General features: G+C 40.1%; 3 protein-coding genes across 6 annotated transcripts; 1 reads left to right on the forward strand and 2 right to left on the reverse strand.

The window, feature by feature from the left end:
- Positions 1-973: 973 nt before the first annotated feature.
- snrpc (small nuclear ribonucleoprotein polypeptide C) lies at positions 974-6,109 on the reverse strand. Its single transcript, XM_048255233.1, has 6 exons — positions 5,987-6,109; positions 5,406-5,448; positions 5,048-5,156; positions 4,808-4,897; positions 4,256-4,360; positions 974-1,436 (listed from the first exon to the last, which is right to left on the reverse strand). Exons 1-6 carry the CDS (start codon positions 5,992-5,994, stop codon positions 1,312-1,314), a joined length of 480 nt encoding a protein of 159 aa, XP_048111190.1. The 5' UTR covers positions 5,995-6,109; the 3' UTR covers positions 974-1,311.
- Positions 6,110-8,055: 1,946 nt separating this feature from the next.
- LOC125301835 (SAM pointed domain-containing Ets transcription factor-like) lies at positions 8,056-17,464 on the forward strand. 2 transcript variants are annotated; one of them, XM_048254630.1, is made up of 6 exons: positions 8,056-8,332; positions 12,017-12,469; positions 13,456-13,653; positions 14,466-14,513; positions 14,653-14,790; positions 16,015-17,464. In XM_048254630.1, exons 2-6 carry the CDS (start codon positions 12,019-12,021, stop codon positions 16,191-16,193), a joined length of 1,014 nt encoding a protein of 337 aa, XP_048110587.1. In that variant the 5' UTR covers positions 8,056-8,332; positions 12,017-12,018; the 3' UTR covers positions 16,194-17,464. The 2 variants fall into 2 exon arrangements, with proteins under 2 accessions (XP_048110587.1, XP_048110588.1); XM_048254631.1 differs by lacking the exon at positions 8,056-8,332 and adding an exon at positions 11,289-11,407.
- Positions 17,465-17,474: 10 nt separating this feature from the next.
- Positions 17,475-21,375, reverse strand: nabp2 (nucleic acid binding protein 2). Of its 3 annotated transcripts, none has more exons than XM_048254637.1 (7): positions 21,309-21,375; positions 20,635-20,775; positions 20,300-20,438; positions 20,049-20,120; positions 19,462-19,537; positions 19,228-19,267; positions 17,475-18,573 (listed from the first exon to the last, which is right to left on the reverse strand). In XM_048254637.1, exons 2-7 carry the CDS (start codon positions 20,711-20,713, stop codon positions 18,401-18,403), a joined length of 579 nt encoding a protein of 192 aa, XP_048110594.1. In that variant the 5' UTR covers positions 20,714-20,775; positions 21,309-21,375; the 3' UTR covers positions 17,475-18,400. The 3 variants fall into 3 exon arrangements, with proteins under 3 accessions (XP_048110594.1, XP_048110596.1, XP_048110595.1); XM_048254639.1 differs by having other exon boundaries at positions 21,244-21,323; XM_048254638.1 differs by lacking the exon at positions 21,309-21,375 and adding an exon at positions 21,083-21,184.
- Between the last annotated feature and the right edge of the window lie 70 nt (positions 21,376-21,445).

A 21,445-nucleotide genomic window follows, 5' to 3' on the forward strand; every position in this document is an offset into this window, starting at 1 on the left:
CCTGTGACAAAAATCAGTAAATTAGAGATACATAAATGAAACAATAATGAGGTATCTAGGTCTCCTGAGCTATGAAAGAACAATCTATGAGAATTATACTGTGAAATTGTCTTTCAGGAATCCACAAAACTTAAAAAATTGGAATCAGCTATGATTGGTGTATTTCATTCTTTCTAAATGTTTCAATAATGTCAAAAAAGCTTTTTTAATATAGCTGCTGCTGCCGACGTGGAGGCTTGATACAGTATTTTTCCTTTAGCTAAGGTTTTGAACATGTTGAACTTGTCTTACTTACAAATGCTTGCACCATGACATGATGCCAGAAATGAAAAACCTAATTTCTATGACAACCGAAATGCAATTGGTTGTTTCTTTCTAAAAAAAATTAAGCATTTTAGAAATGTGTTCACTGACTGCATATTGCGAGAAAACTTGCAATGAATTGAGTTAATGAACAACAGACTGATGTAGCGCTAACTGTGCTCGTGTAAAAATGTGATGACCGGTTTGACAAAAGCATGTTGGCGATCCACCACTCAAATTAACCAGCATGGAAACAAAAAATATATACCTGGTCTATATAGTTGTTACAAACTAATGCCTAGTTTACAAGTTGACTACTGTTTATGATTATGGGGATTACGGTACATTGGCAATAATAATTCCTGAAATCTAAACAGTCAGAAATGTAGGTCTTGGCTCTTATGCACAAGATGCATGTGTGTGATTGCTGCAGAACATCTTGATTGTCATGAGCAACTTGAGCAAAACATTGCATACAGGTATGAAAGCTCCAGCCTGTTAACATGGGCACCAGATGAAAAATTGAAGACGTTCCCCAGCAGTCATGCTTATACAACACATCTGGTGTTCACAAGGCCTTAGCCAAAACCAGAAGAAGCAAATAATAAGACACTGCATATTAAACATCAGTCCTAAGGAGTTCTAGATACAATCCAAGATGAATCATATGTTTGCCGTTTTTTTTCTAAAATTTTATTCCATAAAATGTCAACATACATACAATAGTTTACAAAAAAAAGCAAATGGAAAACAGAAATCTACAGGCGCAAATCATCATCATAAGCACCAGTGCCATCAATACACATGAGAATTTTTTTGGCCAACTGAATTAAAATCAATAAATCTAAATAAAAACGAAATGGGGGAAAGCAGTCCTCCATAATCTCACAGCCCACCAACAAAATGTTTTATCCACAATTCTACATGCATGACTTTGAGCAATGGCATTATCTGAATGAGGGGGGACAGAGGGGCAAGGATGTGTCCTCGAGGAGTTGAAGTTTGTTCTTATCTGTCTGGCCGCACCATGCCCGGTCTGACTTGAAGCATCATGGGGCGGGCAGGAGGACGCATCATATGAGGCCCAGGCATCATCTGCATGTGTCCACCCATGGGGGGTCGCATACCAGGACCTGTTAAACAGGCAGTATGAGGTTTGTTAGACAAGATTCAAAATGTATTATTTGTCAAATAGGCGGGTCAATATAGGGTTCAACGTCAAAAAAATTGATACAAAAGGTTTTTTCATGGATTCTGGTACTGTTGGACAGGCTAAATAACATACTAAAAATCTAGTGAAATCTGACCTTGGGAAAGGGGTCATTTTCAAAATGGCCACCAAAATGGCTGTCAAGAGGTTAAAATGGCTATATCTCAATTACTATTCAGCCTACAGGGGTGAAATTGATGTCAAATTGTGGTCATATTAAACAAGAATATGATTTTAAATGGTAATATTGAAAATGTTTCAATGCTCTACCTTTTTCAGCCATATATTAAAATCAATGCGTTTTAATACAGAGCAAATGCAATACAGGATTATGAACCGTATCCATGGCACGGAGGATGAGCACGAAGCACGAAGACATGTCTTAACTGGTGTTCTCTCTCATCTAGAGGTTATATGCTTTTAGAAAAATATATAGTTTAGGGTGTTTATTCTGTTTTGCCTGGACAATATAGGCTAAAATGTATCCCCTTTACACTAGATTCGCCTATACAGAATAGAGGGCAATGCTTTGTTCATGGCATTGAGGAAGATGGGACATGTCTTAACTGGTGTTATACAGTCTCATCTGCAGGTTATATGCTTTCAGAAAATGTATAGTTTAGGGTGTTTAATCTGATTTCCCTAGACAGTATAGGCCAACATGTATCCACTTTACACTAGATTTGCCTATACAGAATAGAAGGCAATGCATTGTTCATGGAATGGAAGAAGATGGGACATGTCTTATCTGGTGTTATATCTCATCTACAGTACAGGTTATATGCTTTCAGAAAATATATAGTTTAGGATGTTTATTTCCCCTGAACTGTACATACCAAAATGTATCAGTTGTACACTAGATCCGCCTATACAGAATAGAATATGTATTATGCAAAGTGTGGTGGAAGATGGGAACATAACTTGATTGATGTTATATTTCATGTACAGGGTATATGCTTTTAAAATAATATAGTTCTGGCTGTTCTATGACTTTAGTGAACCATAACTCATGCATAGGCATGCATTACATATTTGCGTGCATCAAATACATGTTGGCATCGATCATTAGGGGGGAGCTAATTAAACTTAATCTTAAACTGTATTTATTAGTATATCAGAAAAAATTACTATATCATTATTCATTATCATTCACCATCCTCGGTTGGATGATGATGAATGATTGGAAAGTTGTGGAAAAGGAGGGACTAATTACAATTCAATAAATTATAATTAATTCATGACCTCTTGTTACGCCACAACCATCTTTTTAGGGTGGCCTGATTTAATGAAGGATTGTGTGACATAAGATTCAGTGACCTATAAATCTGATTAAACACAAAAAAAAAAAACTTTCCTAGGCTGAATAATGCTTCAGATATAGCCAAAATTAGCTTCTGGTGGCCATCTTTGATAACCTGACCCTAGCCAGATGAATGTCGTTCCGCTTAGCTCCGCCTAGCTTCACTCACATCCATCTGGGACCTCTTCCATTGAGAGTGATTTCTCCAACCAACTTTATGGTTTAGCCAATCAGGACCTAGGCGGGAGTTTCATAGATGTGACATAAGCGTAGAAGCGACTGTGAGTCTGTTATTAGCGTCCACGGGTTGGCTTCGATGTGAGTGGTTGAAGTAGCACGTCAATAGATGACGGACAAGTGGCTTATTCAATCATATGCAAGCATTTTTTGATTAGGCCCAGCCTTCTGAAGCAACACTTCAATGGATCGGTTCCAGATGGATGAGTGGAGCTAGGCGGAGCGAAATTCATCTGGCTATTGCCAGGTTACATCTTTGATGCCATCTTGAAAATTATAAGTCTTTGAAAATGACATAAATCGGTGACCTCTAAATCTGATTAAACACAAAGAACACTTTCCTAGGCTGAATAATGCGTCAGATATAGCCAAAATTAGCTTCTGGTGGCCATCTTGGACGCCATCTTGAAAATTATAAGTCTTTGAAAATGATGAACTGATACTTTAGTGTGACATATGATTCAGTGACCGCTAAATCTGAGTAAACATGGAAAACACTTTCCTAGGCTGAATAATGCTTCAGACATCCCAAATTAGCTTCTGGTGGCCATCTTGGACCCCATCTTGAAAATGACCCCTTTACTGGGGTCAGATTTCACTAGATTTTTAATATGTTACTAAGTACATCTAAAGGTATCATAATCAGTTGAAAAACCTTTTGTATCAATTGTTTTGAGGTTAGGTGTTTTTTTTTTTCCATATATTGACCCGCCTATTATGCATAATTGTACAGGTACAATAGCAGTGAAATGTGGGTTGCGACCGCTCCTGGCTGAACCTCATCATTCAAGCACAGAGATAAAAATCATATAGACTTAGGATAATAGGCCTAGTAAATATACATACTTACCATACATGCATATGACTACACAGAATAAAAACTGCACAATTATTGGCTGACACAGAACCACATCCTTCAATTAAACTTGGTGCAACAACCTCTGCCATATGCGACAAAAACAGCACCGCTGCACTCTGAACCCCATTACTTTCCATGGCTTACGCGGTGCAAGAACGGTTTGCCACTGTGTCGCTCAGTGAACTCTCGTGTTGTTGAACTTTTACCATGGCGCACTGTTGCTACTTCTATTTTGCACTGAACCCAACAGCAAGTGCAGCACAGCCCACCTATATGAAGCCTCTTTTACTGTACACAGTGATTGGCTAGGTGTTCATTTCCACAAATTTGCCATATGGCCACTGACCTGGTCCTCCTGGCATCATTCCATGAGGAGGCGGACCCATCATGGGCATCATGGGAGGCCCACCCATCGGGGGAGCGGGTAGCATGCCAGGTCGGGGGGGTCCACCTGAGAGGAGGGAGAGATGAGGGTCAGTGTGATGACGCATCTACAGTGTCCATCACAGTACTTTCCCTTTTCCCGAATAAAAAATATCTTTCCAAACTAATTATTCTAAGATGTCTACTTATAAGAAGTGTTTTTGATAGGGATTTGGTTTTGAAACTTCAATATTTTTGTACAGTCTCAAATTAATAGGTATATTACTATAAGCAAAACCAAAGATCCTTGATTACTAGCTCCGCTTTAACCCTCTCTGGCAAAACCGTACTTTTCCAGGTCTAAGAAACAGTAACTCAAAATTCCATCATTTTCCTAACTTTCCAGGCCTGTGCAGGCACCCTGTCCTCATGTTTCATTAATGCCACTGACAGGAGATGTGACCACATCTTCACATCTGGTTTGACAATGCTGAATACACTGGACTTTTCAGTAAGGGGAGATGACGGGACTCACTAATGTTTGGATGAGGAAGCAGCGAGCCACCAGGTGGAGGTGCTCCTGGGAACGGCGTGGGTGGGATCTTTCCTTGCTGAAATGCAGCAGCTGAAGAAGAACGCAGTTAATCAACATGAGACCAGGTTTCAACAGACTTTTACAAAATGCATAGTCAACAGCAATCATTAATTCTTTTGACCAATGGGGGAGAAATCAGTTGAGAAATGCTCCGGACTCCTTTTCGTAAACCCAACTCACTTGTTTTATCAATAAGACTCTGTGCTTGCTCCTCCATCCATTTCTGATAGTAGTCCTTCACATTTTCTTTATGTTTGCGTCCGCTGCAGTGGGTCTTCCGCACTGACGGCTGTCGAAGGCAAGATCATTTTATCCATTAACATCATGTAAACGTTAAAGCTCCGTGCCATTACAAGGGCACTACATCAATACAAATTGCATGGCCTTCGAAATGTAGGAAAACAACTTCAGATTCTCGTTTGAAACTATAACCAGATCATTATACAACTAGATTTAGTAACAAGAAAACAAGCAAAACGTCCCACAAGTTTAGCCGACTACATTCAGGGTAAAAGGAGAAGACCATAACTTAACTTACCGAATCGTGGGTGAGATATGTATCACAGTAGTCACAGTAAAACCTTGGATAAAAAAGAAATACCAAAGACTAGTTAGTTGACTAGTTGTTAATTGAATTGAGGTGTGTACACTGCAAGTTTGGCTTAAGCACTAGGTAGAAATTACTTCTGCATTTCCATAACTACAACATGTTAATCACGAAACAAATGAAAACGAGTGTTTACAACTAAAGTTAAACCGGGATGTCGTGAAGTTCTCCGACAGACTGTTAGCAATAGCCAATCTAGCTAAAGTTATGCTAAAAAATCATCCTGATACCAGTGCACTTGTATTAACCTTATAACAGAATTAAAAACGGCTGAGGTGAAACACATAATTTGACCGAACTGATCTATCCACTGTAAAAAACCTTTTTGCTCAATTAGTTCGCTAACGTTAGCACCATTATGTTACAGACCAAACGCTATCTAAGTAACATCACGTTCACCTATCGCCTCGGCAGCTTACAATGTTCTCTACGGCTCCATAAAAATGTGTATCATAATGAAACATATACACTTGTTCATGAACACTTATGATTGTTAAATAAAATATACATACTTGGGCATTTTCCACACCTCCACACGTTGCCACAGCTAGCTAGCTAGCTAAATGAATAACCGGTTGTAGTGTCCTTCTCCTCCCTCTTGTTCTGTCATGTGACAACAACAGATAGGCACATTATCGCCGCCTATCAAGGTGGAGTGTTCATGCGCAAACATTGGATGTGGATTTATGTACCTTCCATAGGTTCAATGTTCTGCCATAAAAATCCTTTGCATAATAGTCTGTGGATAAATTATAATATCAGGGAGGGTTGAGGAAGCACAAGGATCTTTGATAATACAACATTAAATAGGCCTGTGAAGCTAAATTAAGCTAACATGTTGCCCTCCATCCTCTCAGTCTATGTTTTATTCTCAAATAGGCTAATAGTATTCTGCTTTTCTCTCTCTCTCTCTCTCTCTCTCTCTCTCTCTAGCCTAGTAGTGCCTTGACCAACTTCTCCCTACAATATTCATCTTATTGTAGAGACAAAAGTAAACACACACTAATCAGTGTGTGCCCTTAAATACACAGTCAAAATGCTGGAAATGTTGTGTAATGATAAAGAAAACAAAAGGAGGAATGTTTCACAACTAATTAGGGTAACTGGCAACATGATTGGGTATGAAAAAGAGCATCCCAGAGAGGCAAAGTCTCTTAGAAGTAAAGATGTAGGGTTCATCACTCTGTGTAAACCTGTGTGGACAAATGATGAAACAATGTCATTTTAATGCTTCTTAACATGAAATTGTGAAGTATTTGGGGAGTTTATCATCTCCAGTGGGCTACATCATTAAAAATTTCAGAGAATCAAGATACATTTTTGCAAACAGGGGATAGAGCTGAAAAACAATATTGGATGGCGTGGTCTTTTGGACCTAATATGGCACTGCATTAAAACCAGACCTGTTTCTTTGAAGAAAATCATTGTATGGGCTCAGGAAAACCTCTGATAACTATTGCCTATATGAGCACAGTTTGATACTCAATTCAGAAATGCTATAGTGTAAACTTTACCATGTAACAGCCAAAATTGTATTTAGCCATGATACAGAAATACCACCGTCTTATTTGGGCCTGAGTTTGTTTAAAATGGACTAAGGTAATGTGGAAAAGGGTCCTGTGGTTAGACCAATCAAAATGTGTAATTCTTTTTGGAAATCACAGACTCATCTGGGCTAAAAAGGAGAGGGCCTACCTATCCAACTTGTTTTAGTGCTCAGTTCGAAACCCAACATCGGACAGTGTAGAGGTGCATTAGTGCCTACAGCATGGGTATCTTGCACATCTGGCAAGGCACAATCAATTCTGAATAATGTATACATGTTTTGAGCAACATATGCCAGCAGGCAGTGTTTTTAATAGGGAAGACCTCGAGCATTTCAGGAAAACAATGCCAAAATTAATTCAGCACACATTTAAACAGTATTTCTCCATAGAGGAAGAGTCCAAATGGCCCGTCTGCAGTCCAGTCTTGTCAAATTAAGTGCATCATGGAATGAAAAACATGATTAAGAATACCTTATACTGTTGAGCAACTGAAATCCTATATAGGAATGGGACAACATTTAATTATCAAAACTCTAGCAACTGGTCTTCTTAGTTCCTAAATATTTACAGAATTTTGTTAAATGAAAGTGAAAATAAAAAGCACAGTGGTAAACTTTCCCTGTCCCAACTTTTTTTGAAACATGTTGCTGGCATCAAATTCCAAATGATCTTTCCATGAAATAGTCAAAATGTTCATTTCCAACCTTTTTTGTGTTGTCTATGTCCTTTTTGCTGCTAAATATGGGTTTACAAGATGTGTATATTATCACATTCTGTTTTATTTGCATTTTACACAACGTCCCAATGTTTTCTGATTTGGGGCTGTACAAAATAATCTTTTATGTGTTTGCTGTTCCAGAAAATGGGCATCTCTAGTGGTTGTTAAGTGGGCATGATAAACAAAGGCTGTATGACCTGGTCACACAGCAGCCCAATATTTACTTAAGTAAATGAGAGCTTCTTATAAATATAACGCCATAGTCAATGGACCAGACATTCCTTCACACACAGTCACTTGGGTACTGGTACACACCCAGAGCAGGTGTATTAGGGAAGAAAACCTTTTCACCTCTACAGCAGAGCGTTGTGACAGAGATCAGTCATTCTGGGAGACTGGCTTGTAAATGTCTTGAATTTCAGGAAATTACTCAAGGAAGCTTGGCAGCACAAATAGCAGCTTGCTGATTCTTGCTTAGCTGTGTCATTAATCTGGGAAGAACTGGTGGAGGGTTTTCACTGCCAGTCTACAGCGGACGAGGTCCTGTATCCATTGGAAACTAATCAGCACTGGATCCACAAGTCACCAGTGAGGTATGGGCCTTCAGCACATCAGTTATGATTTCTGAATAACAAATGCCTCTCTCTCTCTGTCTCTGTCTCTGTCTCTCTCTCTCTCTCTATTTCTTGCATTATAAAGTCATACCATGCTAATATAATTGAGATAAGTCTACTTGAAATAAGTAGGAAAAATAAGGTCAGAGTGACATTTGATGTCTTCTTCCCATTTTATCCTTTTAAAAAAATTGTCTCATGTTGCATAACACAATAAGCCTACTGAGCTCAGATATGTTCCGAAAATGTGTTTAACTCTTTATATAAACAAACATGAAAATGACATCATCAAAGATGTGGCCTAACAAATATAAATTTCAATGAATCGAGACTTAAAATATGGGAATTGATCCAAGTGAAAGTACTCAATATTTCAGATGGCATGGCTTACTGGTTTACATTTCTTTCTATGCAGTATGATGTATGCACTAAAGTTGTGTACGCTTTACAGCATTCATCGACCACTGAGAGACCAGACTGTCTTTTTTTGGCTTTAAATTCTTAATCTTTAGTCACTTTCTTGAGCTCTAAACTCTCTTTACTTTATGAAAGTTTTAGGAGAAGAACTTATGCAGACATGGTGACCCACACTATCATGTTGGTTTAGCAATAGACTGATTAATGAGCAGTACAGTAGGAAGAGTTACAGACAGGCTGTTCAGTAAGGCTGCTAAACCTGCATTGTGAGGGGGTAGAGTTAAAGCATTGCAAAACATTTTTTCCAGGAATTGAAAACAATATTTTTTATTTCAGTTCGTTCTGAGCAAAAGCATTATTCCTGTTCCAGTGTTCCAAGGCCACTCCTCTAAATGGTAACTGGTTAGAACGTTATAGAAGAGCGGTTAATAATGTTCCTCTAAAAACATTTTTACAAGCATTGCCTTTACAAATTGATTCTGCACAATAGCCATAATGCTTAAATTAAAGTACATTAGATATCAAGGCTAACTGTTAAAAGAACTGTGCCTGAATTCAGGCATGGGGTGAGATTTGAAAGGCAATTGACCTATATGAGATCCTCAAAGAGGTGTGATAGCCTAACTTCAGGCACAGAAAATGTCCTTGCTTTAAGCCATGTTAAATAGACTAACCTATGTGTGTTGCTACCAACTGCATGACACTAGGCCTAGATCTTTTCTTAGTGTCTCTGGTATGTTATTTCACACAATGCTCAGTAATAGGCTACAAAGTTGGAAAAGGCTGTCCGATAGTGTTTGATATGAAAATCCATTTCATCAACTCATAGTAGGCCAAGCCTGTTATTCAGGGGAGACACTGATTCATAAAATCTGACTAAATCTATCCTATAGGGTAACATGTGTGGGCAGGTGACTTTCCAAGCTTATGAATTTAACCCAAAGAAAGGTTAATTGGAATGATAAATACTGTTGTTAACTGGCTATCTAAAATTGAACATAGTGTTTTCATTCTGGATCAAGTGAAATTGGTTTTGTTCCCGTTTTGGGTTAAGTTCATCCACAATGTTTTGTTCGTTTCCGGTTTTCATTTTTGTTCTTTGAACCGTTTAATCCCTGCTTTTTTTCTGTAAACTACACAATCCATTTTGTTTCCCTTATATGATTTATGCAAATATAATTTCAGACAACAGGGATATCCTCACTTGAGAGTAGCCAGACCTCTTGGTGCCACTTCTTTTTTTAAATGGGGGAGTTTCTGGAACATTCTTACAATGAATGGGATGAACAATCCCGTAAATGTTGCAGTTTCCTAATTCTCCTGAAATGAGCCCTGAAGTCTTCAGCAAACTCATTTGGAGATCAGTGGAGCTTTAAATCCTTTCGCTAAGGGGGCATGTTTGCGCCCCGCTCTAAAGCCTCCTCTCTGCTGGAAATAAACTAAATTTGCCAGGGTAATGGACTTAGCGCAAGCTGTTGCAGGGGGTGTGTGGGGTTGGGGGTGTGAGTGGACACACATCTCCTCTAATCTGACCCCCAGTAAATGCAGAGGCCATGGATGGCCCGGGACCTTTCATGGGGAATCAGGAGATGAAAGTGAGAATGTGGAAGGGACTGCTCGAGGGAGGGAGGACAAACAGAACGTGAGGCGATGAGGCTCTTTCAGACTCTCTTGGAGTCAGTCTGTATGGATAACTTCATTTGCTTTGCTTTGGCCACACAGCAGACCCCTTAAAGCCCTTTGCCTTCCACTATGTTATGAGGAAGAGATCCAAGCCACGCTGACAATCATCTGAAAGAAGGCACACCCTGTGTTGTGTTCAAGCCCAAGTCAGCGCAGCAAGTAAATAGTGATACATGATAGTGCTATAGCTTTCAGCTGCTCTCTCAAGGTGTGGTGCTGTCGTAAGATTTTATGAATGGCAGGGATGCATGCTGTGACCAAACAAATCCCAGAACATCTTCCGGAACATGTGCAAAGCGATGACTCTAGACAGCCTCCATCGTTCTCCATCTGTGTGTGTCCATACCCCGGGAGAACTGTAATCAGCCAGTCAATTACACACACACACATGCACACACACACACACACACACACATACACACACACATGCACACACATACACAGTGTCTGTTAATTACTGCCTTCAGCATGATTAGAAGATTGTCTGAGATAAAATCTGAGTTTTTAGCTATAATGTCACCTGTGTTGGCCTGGCCCATTACATGGGAGACTGAATGGAAGTATTTTTCCTCGTCTGTGGTGGACTGTCCTCCAAAGGTGCCGATGTCAAGCTGCGTTTGAATTGAGCGCCATCATCATGCTCACCTCTATTATTAAAAACTCACGCTGACAAAGACCAGGGGAGAGAGGCGACTCTTTCAAAAAGCCAGAGTGAGGCGTCGCGTTGTCACTTACCTCTGCGTCACACCCTATTCTGGAGTACTGACCCACAAGTAAGTGACTCAGGGAAATCCAGTTTGCTTCATGCCAGCCACTGTTGCACCGTGACTCCCTCAGACCCACAAACCCCAGACTCACACCCACAGACCCCTCAAATACAGCCCTCTCCAGGCCCTTTATACCAGTGCTCACCGGCGCTTGGAGACGACTACACTGGGCATGGTGAACTCTTTGGTATGTGTCAGCTCAGCATCAGTGCAGGTTATGTAAAAGGTAGTGTAAATATTTTTCCCCAGTCTATTGCTTTGCTAAATGTGTTCCTAGATATTGGTGGTGATCATGAAATTATTTTCTTTTAAATAAGTGGGAACGTTTTCATCAGAAGAATACAGTCGATATGATAACTTGTTGTGAACTTTCTTGAACATTTTTTGGTGTTGAAAAGTGTTGAAAAAACAAGTCAAACTGAATGGGTGGTACAAATGTAAGATAATTAACTTTTACACAGTAGACAAACACTGAGATCATACATGGGTGTAATCTATTAATTATTAATTATTCTAACAACGTTGACCTGAATTCTTAACTTTTACACTACAGCTGCTGAGCATCTTTATCTGACATGTAGTAGAAGGCACTCATTGCAGTACTTTTAAATTAGTTTTACAAGGTTAAGGTATTAATCATTGTAACACAAACCTCAGTCTTATTTTAAACATTGAAGTTATTGCTCACAGACTGTATTTGCTTGACCTAACTGAGACAGAATTAAACAAATGAACTGAATATGAGTTATGTTTTTGTCACTTTCTTTTTCAATCACTGGCTGTCTGGGGGATGTAGACATGGCAAGCCCAAGGGACAGCCAGGCGGAGACCACCGTGTGCCCAGCTGATGTGACCCTCACAGGGAGCCCCGAGACCATCAGCGTGAAGGCAGAGAGCGGGTCGCCTGACATCACTGAGCCCTGGAGTCTGAACGTGTCGGAGCGCAGCCTTCAGGTCCTCTATCTCCCCAGCTTTGACATTCTGCCTATCGATGAGACCACCTGGCTGGAACGGGTCAGGGAACCCTCCCCTACCCCCACCCCAAGCCCTGAGGTCGCTTCAGCCTCCCCGACACGCTGTGCGGGGGAGCCAGAGCAGTGTCCCCAGATCCACAGCTCAGCCTTGGTGGTTCCAGCCCTGCCAGTGGGGCCGGACGAGGAGCGCTCCTTGGAGCAGATGCAAACCCTGGTTGTGGAGGAGGTGTTGAAGGACATTGAGACGGCCTGCAAGTTGCTCAACATCACACCAGGTGAGCACCAACCTACAGAGAGACACTACATATATTCACTCAACTTAATCTGCAGTTACCATAATCTCTCTTGTATAGTCCCATTCATCTCACGCATCTGTGACAGCATGCATGTCTACTGAATACTACTTACTGCTAAATACTTACTAATCCCTAAGGTGAAATATTGAGTTAAATATATTTTTTCATTTGAATAAATATATATTTTTTTAGATGTGTTATGGTGCTCCTTCTTGTCACCATTCACCTCAAAGAGTTCATAGAGTTGTGGACAACAAAAAATATTACCACCCACTAATACTCTGAGATGTATTCACAAAGTAAATTCAAGCCAAGTGAAAAGCTGTAATACCTAATAGCTGCCATCCCATGGCCTTGGACTAAAGGGTAAACACTGAGCAAGCCGAGCCTCACGCTTAGCATATGCTCCATGTGTCTCTGTGCATGTGTGTGTATGTGCGTGCATGTGTGTGTGTGTGTGTGTGTGTGTGTGTGTGTGTGTTATGGCAAATTGCCCTGGGTGAAGACCAGTGTGTGCCACGCCGCCCTGTGCAAACAAATGATAGACTCCTTTCTGTGCCTATCTTTTCACCTTGTATAACCTGCTTTATAAGCAAAGTTATGACTGAAAGTAGCATACAGTACACTGTTTAAACTGTAATCATAAGTAGCCTGAAGTGGTGGTGGACTGCTAAGATGTACAGTATGAACATTAATCGTTGACACAACAATTTTAGGAAACAGTTGACTAACCTCTTTATTCGACTGTTTATTTTCTTGATTTTATTGACTGAACAGGTAAATTCAACAAGAGAAGTTACAGCCTTGTGACCATAAAAAAATGATCTGGTCTTTAACTTAATTAACCCTGCTCCCTTTTTGCTCTGTTTACTCAGATGTCTTAAACAATCATGGTGTATATTAAACGTTACCAAAATGTCTTGGGTGTAACGTGTGAACACCAATCTGGTCCGTCCTCTCCTCAGATCCAGTGGACTGGAAGGAGGGGAACGTCCAGAAGTGGCTGCTGTGGACGGAGCACCTGTACAAGCTGCCTTCCGTGGGCAAGGCCTTCCAGCAGCTGGACGGCAAAGACCTGTGTGCCATGAGTCAGGAGGACTTCCATAAACTGTGCCCCGAGTACAGCAGCACACTGCACGCCCACCTGGACATATGGAAATCAGGTACAGCACAGCAGAGGTGTGGGGTGCAGGGAAAAAAGCTTGCTGATTTCATCCATTAATTCAATATACACTTTAATTCAGGGGCGCTGCTACAATTTGGGCCCTATGATAGACAATAATTCTGGGGCCCCCCATAATATATAGTATAATTTGGGGCCTCTCCCCCCTCCGGCGTCGGGGGAAAATGTTGCTGATTTAATCCATTTACACTTAATTTCAGACTGAAAGAAATTAGAATGATGATTTGTGTAAGACTTGCACTTCAGGCCCATTCACTCCATTTTGTGACCTTTGGAGCTACTTACAGTCACTGCATTTCCACCTGACACTGTATATATGTGCTCATTGTCCCCACTGTCTCCATTGTGATTAATTTGTGTCCCACTTGCAACATGCACACAATGCAGTTTCAAAGCAACTGCATTGATTGCATATCTTGTATCATTTATCAAAAGTTGTTGTGGTGCATTGACACATTAGTTTAATCTGACTGGCTCACCGTAGCTTTGAGTTAATATGTGCTGCGCAAGCTCTAAATATATGTATGTATGCGTGAGTGCTGTGTCAACATCATTGTTAGTAAAGCCTTTAAATGCGTGCAGCCATCTCATTTATGGAAGTACACCACAGTTGTTAATTAATACTGCCTTCAGAGGTGGTGTAGTTGATCAAGTTTCATCAGCCACAGCATGTACTGTATGTGCGCTGTATTTGTTCATCAAAGCATCACTTTCAGGCTAGGTCTAAACATTTTGTAAGATTACTTTCCCCATGTAGTCATTGTTAAATATCAGCTTTTTGTTCTCTTCCAGCTGCTTGGATGCACGGAAGATATTCAGTGACTGAAAGACCAACACCAGGTAGGCCCTTTTCTACCATACAATCACATTATCGCATCACAGAATGATAATGCTGACTCATTAATTCAGCTCCTCTATGAATATTAATCGTAACAATGCGCAGCCTGGTGGAGTCTAAGGCCTTGTCTGTGCTGTGCAGCAGGAGGTCAGGACGCGTGGCCGGAGGCGGACTCTTCCTGCTCTGGCCAGCCCGTGCACCTGTGGCAGTTTCTCCGGGAGCTGCTGCTCAAGCCCCACAACTACAGCCGCTACATCCGCTGGCTCAATAAGGACAAAGGTAAGCAGCCCAGTGCCTGGCTATTAAGCTGATAGTACACAAGGCACTGTTGCTGAGAAATGTTCCTTGTTGTTCTGATACATTCCCGTTTTGGGCAACTTCTTATTCCTTGAGAATTTTAATCACCAGTAGGCAAATTATCAGTATTGTCCAATCCAAGAACACATTGAACTGGTTATGTGGTTGCCCAGTAACATTGTTCAAAAACGTTGTCCCATGTATCATCACCTGCAGTGTTATGGATGTACTTTCTACTAATTTCACTGATAATGTCCCAGTTAAGTGTTAAGATGGCATGTTTTGATGCAATATAGCTTTCATTCAATCGACTTTTTCAATTAAATGTCATTGCCATGTTAGTATCGATACAGACACCATCCCATTTTCAGATGCAAACTGCAATTTGGTCAATAGTAATAATGAACTAACTCTTAGAGATTAGAGATGCACCGATTGCAATTTTCTGGGCCGATACCGATTTCCGATTTTTCATAGAGTTTGACCTGCCGATGCGATTTTTAGCCGATTCGATTTCATTTCTTCTAACCATTTTACAGCACACACACAAATAGTTATTTTCTATCTTTTCTTTGATAGAACATGTTAATATAGACATGTAATCAACTTATCAATAATGAAATGGCTGTTAAAAAAAATGGAACTGGTGAGCAGACAGATTCTTCTTCAAGTCTAACTTTAGTTGCAGTATCAAATGATGGATTAAGTTAAATTATGGAAGGAGAAGTGCTAATAGCGATTAGGTGCTCCACCATATATGAAAACAGTGCACGTCTGTTTTGCGGTGAAAAAATTAAATCCAAATTCCGGTTAAATGCATCAATTAGGCTATAGGCCTAGAAACTTTCAGAGACGGCTGATTCAGTATTCAGAGCATCAGTTTTCTTCATTGTAGGCTACTATGTCAAAAGCAACTTTAACGTTTGTTTGCCTTTCTAATAGGCTATCATTTGTTCACCTTCACGACATCCACTTCTCAATCTACTAGGGTATTTTAAGGCATAGCCCTAGTCTACGTGCAGTAAATAGTTTTTTCTGTATTTAGATATGCAGTATTTAGCTACATCTGTCATTATCTATATGACTTTCCAAGAAAAAAATCGTTCAGCATTCATAGAAAATAGTGGAATGCCTTCTTTGTGGAATCATGGGTATATTCAGTAAACATGTGATGTTGTTTTACCTCCCCTTCTCTGGCACCACCAGGAATCTTCAAAATCGAAGACTCTGCTCAGGTGGCTCGTCTGTGGGGCCAAAGGAAGAACCGGCCAGCGATGAACTACGACAAGCTCAGTCGCTCCATCAGGCAATACTACAAGAAGGGTATAATACGCAAGCCGGACATGTCCCAAAGACTGGTCTATCAGTTCGTCAACCAGGTGTGAGTGTATCTTCAGCAGGCTCTCGCCCTGTCTGGAGATGGAGGAGGGAGGAGGTGATACGTCCACTGGCCCCTGAGTCTGAGTCCATTCCTGAGAGACTAACTATATGAACCACAGGAAAATACACTCAGCCTGGACTGGCACGGACAGCTGATTTTATTTTTTTTTCTTTGTATTTTGTATCTGTTTTTTCTCAAAAATTATTTATTTTTTTAATATCGTCGTCAAATGACAAAGTTTTTTTTTTTTTACACAAGCAGCAGAAAGCAAGGTTTAAACATTATATTTTGATATAGTGACAGAAGATGATGACAGAAGAGATGACCTAATGTCCAGTCCTAGGAAGGTAGTGAGCACTAGTCTAGTGCCAGGATACTCATCAGGGCAGCAAAAACTTGTGCAGTTGTGTTCTTTCAAGTCAACTCAATATAGTTGATTACACCATTAAGCGTTATTAGGAGGACAGAAAAGAGCCCATGCCCTGTTTTACTCTCACATTCCCACTATATGACTTTGTACAACAATTGCCTAATTTGTTTAGGCTCATACAGTAGATCTATAAAGCTATTTTATTAATAGTCTTGTTCTAGATAGAATCTTGTCTATTTAGATACCTTGAGTATTAGTTACAGTTTGCTTACTTCTGTGAACAAGAGCAGAAAATTAAAATATCAAAAACCCTATTTGCTTTTCTTCAGTTTAGTACATTTCTTCATAAAGGGCAAAAAGGGTGAAAAATGTAAACGGCTTTGGAAAACCAATCTATGCTACTGTATACACCTTTGAGGTTTGCAAATGTGTCACGTTTGTTTACTTTTGATCAGACCACATTAGGTCCAGAGAGGGTTGAAGCGGAGGATCTTTGCTAGGTCATCCAGAGTGGTTAAGCTCTGACCAGTGGTGCAAATCAACTGGCTCATGTTCCCAGTAGTGCAGTGAAATTAGGGCCACAATGAATGACGGTCATACAAGTATTTGATATTAAAAGGACATCAGCTGAATAGACCACTGTATCGTGTGTCTACTTTGGCTCTACCCTCGAAAATTTCCACTTGTAGCATACACAGCGCATTTAGTTTCCTTATGTTTTGTGCTTCCTACAAAGTATTAGTTGCCTAGATCAAGCACGAGCTAAATGAGGAAAATATTATATTCCACAGTGAATGAAGATAGTAATACATAATTTCATTCTTTTGTTTTCAACCATGCAGCCAATTAACTTGGCCACATCATTTTTAGGCTTGTTTACACCTTTCTCTTGGTTTACACTATAAGCAGAACTAATACTGTCTTAGGGGTTTAATATAACATTACAGTATGCTGCATTAGAGGTCTGAACATGAAACATGAAATCTAGTAACATTATGCTGCAAATACATACTCCCACAAACATACAAATCACATTAAATTTGAGCTGAAAGTGGTATATTTTACAGACATAATTACCGTTTGAATAAATGACAAATGACAAAAGACTCTTTTGGAACAGGATATAAAAATAAACTGGTCTGCTGTTTTGTTATTTTTTATGGGGTTAGTGAATGTCCTTCTTTTGATTTATACAGCAGAATACAGGAAATTCCTGTATCTGATTCATAGTTATATTTACTTATATACTTTTATACGTTATATACTTTTACCTGGCCAGTAGGTAGTTCATATAACATGAAAACAAATCATACATGTTACATGCATGTTATGGACAGGATGAACACATGTATAACATATCTGGGCAAATATAAAAAGGAAAGACATCTCATTCCAGGGAGATAACCTTGAATGACTTTTACCTTAGCATGCTTGCTATAGCAAGTATTTTTCTCTTAGTGATGCTTCTCTCTTGGTGTAATGCTTTCCATGGAAAAAGTGTGGAAGAGATAGCTGAAGGCTGTAGAGCACAAATTCCCAAAGTCATCTGCCAGATTTATCAAACTGGCAAAGTGGTGACAGAATATCCTGGACTACGGGCCAAAGTCAATCCACTGTAACCAAGGGAACCGTAGACAATGGTTGGGGTAATTTTATAAGCTGCTCAGAAGGTATCTGATTTCATTTTGGTTCCAAATGTGCAAAGTCAAACCTTCCACATTCATGTTCAGCAGCGCTTTTGTCCAAGCCAATCCAATGGGGGGGGGAACAGAAGCTAAAACCTGTTGGGATGGCCTTGTTTTTACAGTCTGTGGCTTTGATGAGTCTCTTTAGCAGAACGATCATCTTTTGCCTGTGCGCCGGGTCTCCTTCCCATTGCTGATGGAGCTGCCCCCTCCTCCAGCGCTCACCACCTTATTACCGTTAGTTCCACCCGCCCGGCCTCCGGTCTGGGAGTTGGTAGAGCTGCCAGCTGTCTGAGACGTTACTCCATTTCCATTTGTTGTCTCATTCCCTTTAATAAGAGAGGCAAGTCTTACAAGTTTGAAAGAAACCGTTTGACCACGCATGTTATCACAGCTTTCTGACCTTCCAGCTAAAACATGTCAATTAACTGTTTACAACATTTGTTCCTCATGTTTAATTATTGTAATTCATTTATGTACCTTGTATAATTGTACGAGACAAATCTTTAATTACCTTTGAATTTACATATTAATGAAGCTTAACTGTCTTTACAAGAACGTGAAGGTGGATGCTGATCTAAAAGTATCTGAGAACTGAAGGAATGCAAAAAACTGTTGTCTTCTCAGTGGCATCCTATAACCTCCTCTTCAAGCTCCATAAAGTGGACTGTGATGTGATCCCTTACGATCTGAGCAATGTACAGCATCTGAATGGTCTGCAATGAACACTGCTCATGAGGAGGTTGCTTAAGCAGGATTAACTATAGACCCTTTCAAGAGAGTTCCATTATCAGCATCATAGTTGTTCCCACAAGGCTTCCGTTTTAACATTCCATATGTTATCTTCATGCAGAGGAAGTAGACTGGGAACAAAATAGAACGTTCAAGCATTGTTTTTGTTTATCTTGTTGAAAGGGTCTATATGAATTGCACAGTGCAATGGCGAGGCAACCTATACGGCGTTCAGATGCAACTCAACTCACCACTGGAGGCTCCAGAGGTAGCACTGTTGTCATTCAAGCTCTGGCAACAAGAAAAGGATGGGAGAGAGAGGAGACCATGAGGCTGGTGGTCACGCTAATTGAACATAGCAAACACTGTCTGCGCACATTACAGAGAAGTTTTAGATCAAGCACACACACACACACACGGCTGAAACATATCAAGAACTGTTATGGAGAGATAAAGAAGAAACACAGGTGTGGTCTCTCTCTTACCACTTTGTTGCTTTGGGCAGTGTACTCTGGATTGGGTTCACTGAAGTTTGGCACCTCTGAGTAAACCATGCAGAACCTGAAATAGCCCAGCAGCATGTTACCTACTCAGGCCAAAGTTTAAATAGCAACCTTCGTCACTTTCTCTATATCCTTTCTGTAACTGGGCAATGGCATACATGCTGAATTACATGCATAATGCATTGTAAGGAGCAGTGAGCCTGTTGTGTTCAGCATTGTGTGTGTAATGTTCATGTGCCTATAATGCCGTGCAAGTAGGAGTGAGTGTGAATGATTCATTGTTCAATTATAGATCTTCAATTTCGATTGCCTTGTCAAGTTAATGCCAGTGTGTTAGTCATCCTCTTAGCAATCTGAATCTATGTATTATGATTTAAATTCCCAATGTGGGTTCCCTGGTGTGTAACCATCGCCAGCTATTTTGAGCCCATGTATAAAATCCCATGGCAGTTACCATCCTGTATCAGTGTTTGTCTTAATACTTGTATACCAGTGTATGTCTTTGTGCATGTGCTGCATTATGTTTACATATGGCATTTCAGGGATTCCATATGAGATGAACAACTTACTCTCCAATCTTCTGCAGCTCTCCTCCTCTTCCAGTGTAGAGTGTGAGGCAGCCTTTGAAAACAGAGGCATAACTGGAAGCATGCACGAATGCACGCACACACACAGACACACACACACACACATATCACTAAAGATATCAGTAAAAAGAAGACTGAGATTTTGCATAGCGTTTGAAACAGTGCTTCAGTTATGAAACAGATACATGCTTATACTCTTCTACATAAAGAGGTAAGGGCAGTCTTCTTCTCACCCTTTTGTAAGTCTGATGATGTCTCCTGTCTGAATCAGTCCTCCCACCTCATCCCAGACGGAGATGCTGATGCTGCCTGTCTTATCTGCCACCTTACATGTTCGCACTTCATGGCCATCCTTAGTTTTGGTTACACGTCCTTTAAGATCAGAGGTAAGACAGAATTTGGCACTTAGTTATTTATGCACACTATTTATGAGCATGTCAGGCATGGACAACAGGAAGAGTGTTTTACAGCATGCAAAAGAATCAAAATGGGAACACAATGGATTTATCTCTTAAAAAGAAAACATCATCAATAAAGAATAAAATGGCACAAGGCAATAACCCAATACCTGTTTCCAGGACAATAAATATTACGTTAAGGTTTTTTAGTCCTGGCTTGATGTCTTTGACGAAGGTCTCGGTTGTCATGTTTGCAGAACATCTAAATTACAGTCTTGAAATGACAGGTTGTGATCAAGTTCCCGCCAAACCTTGGGGGAAAACAAGGGAGACAATATCTATAGTATGTTGCAACGCATTAAATGGTCATTATTGCCTAGTAATTGCATTCGAATAGGCTCGTACAACTTTGACAGAACTGACGTGTTGGCGGCTATCAATGTAAGGGGACAACTGGTTTAGGTAACGTCGACTGGTTCCAATTTTATTAACTTAGCTAACAAATGCTTTTGGCAATTTCACATGGCTGGTTAGGTACACACATGCATATTGCTGTTATTATATTAATTAACGTTTACAGTAAATATTGAAAGTATACATGTGAGAAAATAACGTTACCAGTGCGCTCTACATCTTGCAGCCTAATGTTTGCTAACTGGGAGCTTCTATCAGGAACCAGTTAGCGATAGCTAGCTAGCCAGCGAGGGTAACACCAACAGAAGAGCTGAAGGTATTTATCATGCTAAAACTTTTAAACGTAAGGGTAAAATTGCACTCACTTAACTGAGGCTAATGGTTATTTTTTACCAACGTGTGCAGTGTGTGGAAGAAATGGAAAGCAAACCTTATTTTACGTTGATGTAATCTTGTTTATTTTTTCCATAGCATCATACACTACCGGAAACATTTGGTAAAAGACACCCTATTGGTCAAACTAAATGTTTATCAACGTTATTACCCAATCATAGTGGTGCAGTCTGG

The sequence above is a fragment of the Alosa alosa genome, chromosome 10 (genome assembly GCF_017589495.1).
Source record: "Alosa alosa isolate M-15738 ecotype Scorff River chromosome 10, AALO_Geno_1.1, whole genome shotgun sequence".
Lineage (NCBI taxonomy): Eukaryota > Metazoa > Chordata > Actinopteri > Clupeiformes > Clupeidae > Alosa > Alosa alosa.

What these genes read in the sequence shown, in the direction of transcription:
- snrpc (XM_048255233.1), bottom strand. An exon ending in GCTTCCTCATCCAAACATTA is followed by an intron (nt 4,361 to 4,807) that starts GTGAGTCCCGTC and finishes CCCTCCTCTCAG; the next exon opens with GTGGACCCCCCCGACCTGGC. An exon ending in AATGATGCCAGGAGGACCAG is followed by an intron (nt 1,437 to 4,255) that starts GTCAGTGGCCAT and finishes CCTGTTTAACAG; the next exon opens with GTCCTGGTATGCGACCCCCC.
- LOC125301835 (XM_048254630.1), top strand. Translation starts at nt 12,019, where the DNA reads ATGGCAAGCCCAAGGGACAGCCAGGCGGAGACCACCGTGTGCCCAGCT. An exon ending in GTTGCTCAACATCACACCAG is followed by an intron (nt 12,470 to 13,455) that starts GTGAGCACCAAC and finishes TCCTCTCCTCAG; the next exon opens with ATCCAGTGGACTGGAAGGAG. An exon ending in GACTGAAAGACCAACACCAG is followed by an intron (nt 14,514 to 14,652) that starts GTAGGCCCTTTT and finishes TGTGCTGTGCAG; the next exon opens with CAGGAGGTCAGGACGCGTGG.
- nabp2 (XM_048254637.1), bottom strand. Translation starts at nt 20,713, where the DNA reads ATGACAACCGAGACCTTCGTCAAAGACATCAAGCCAGGACTAAAAAAC. An exon ending in ATTTATTGTCCTGGAAACAG is followed by an intron (nt 20,439 to 20,634) that starts GTATTGGGTTAT and finishes CTGATCTTAAAG; the next exon opens with GACGTGTAACCAAAACTAAG. An exon ending in CTGCCCAAAGCAACAAAGTG is followed by an intron (nt 19,268 to 19,461) that starts GTAAGAGAGAGA and finishes TCTTGTTGCCAG; the next exon opens with AGCTTGAATGACAACAGTGC.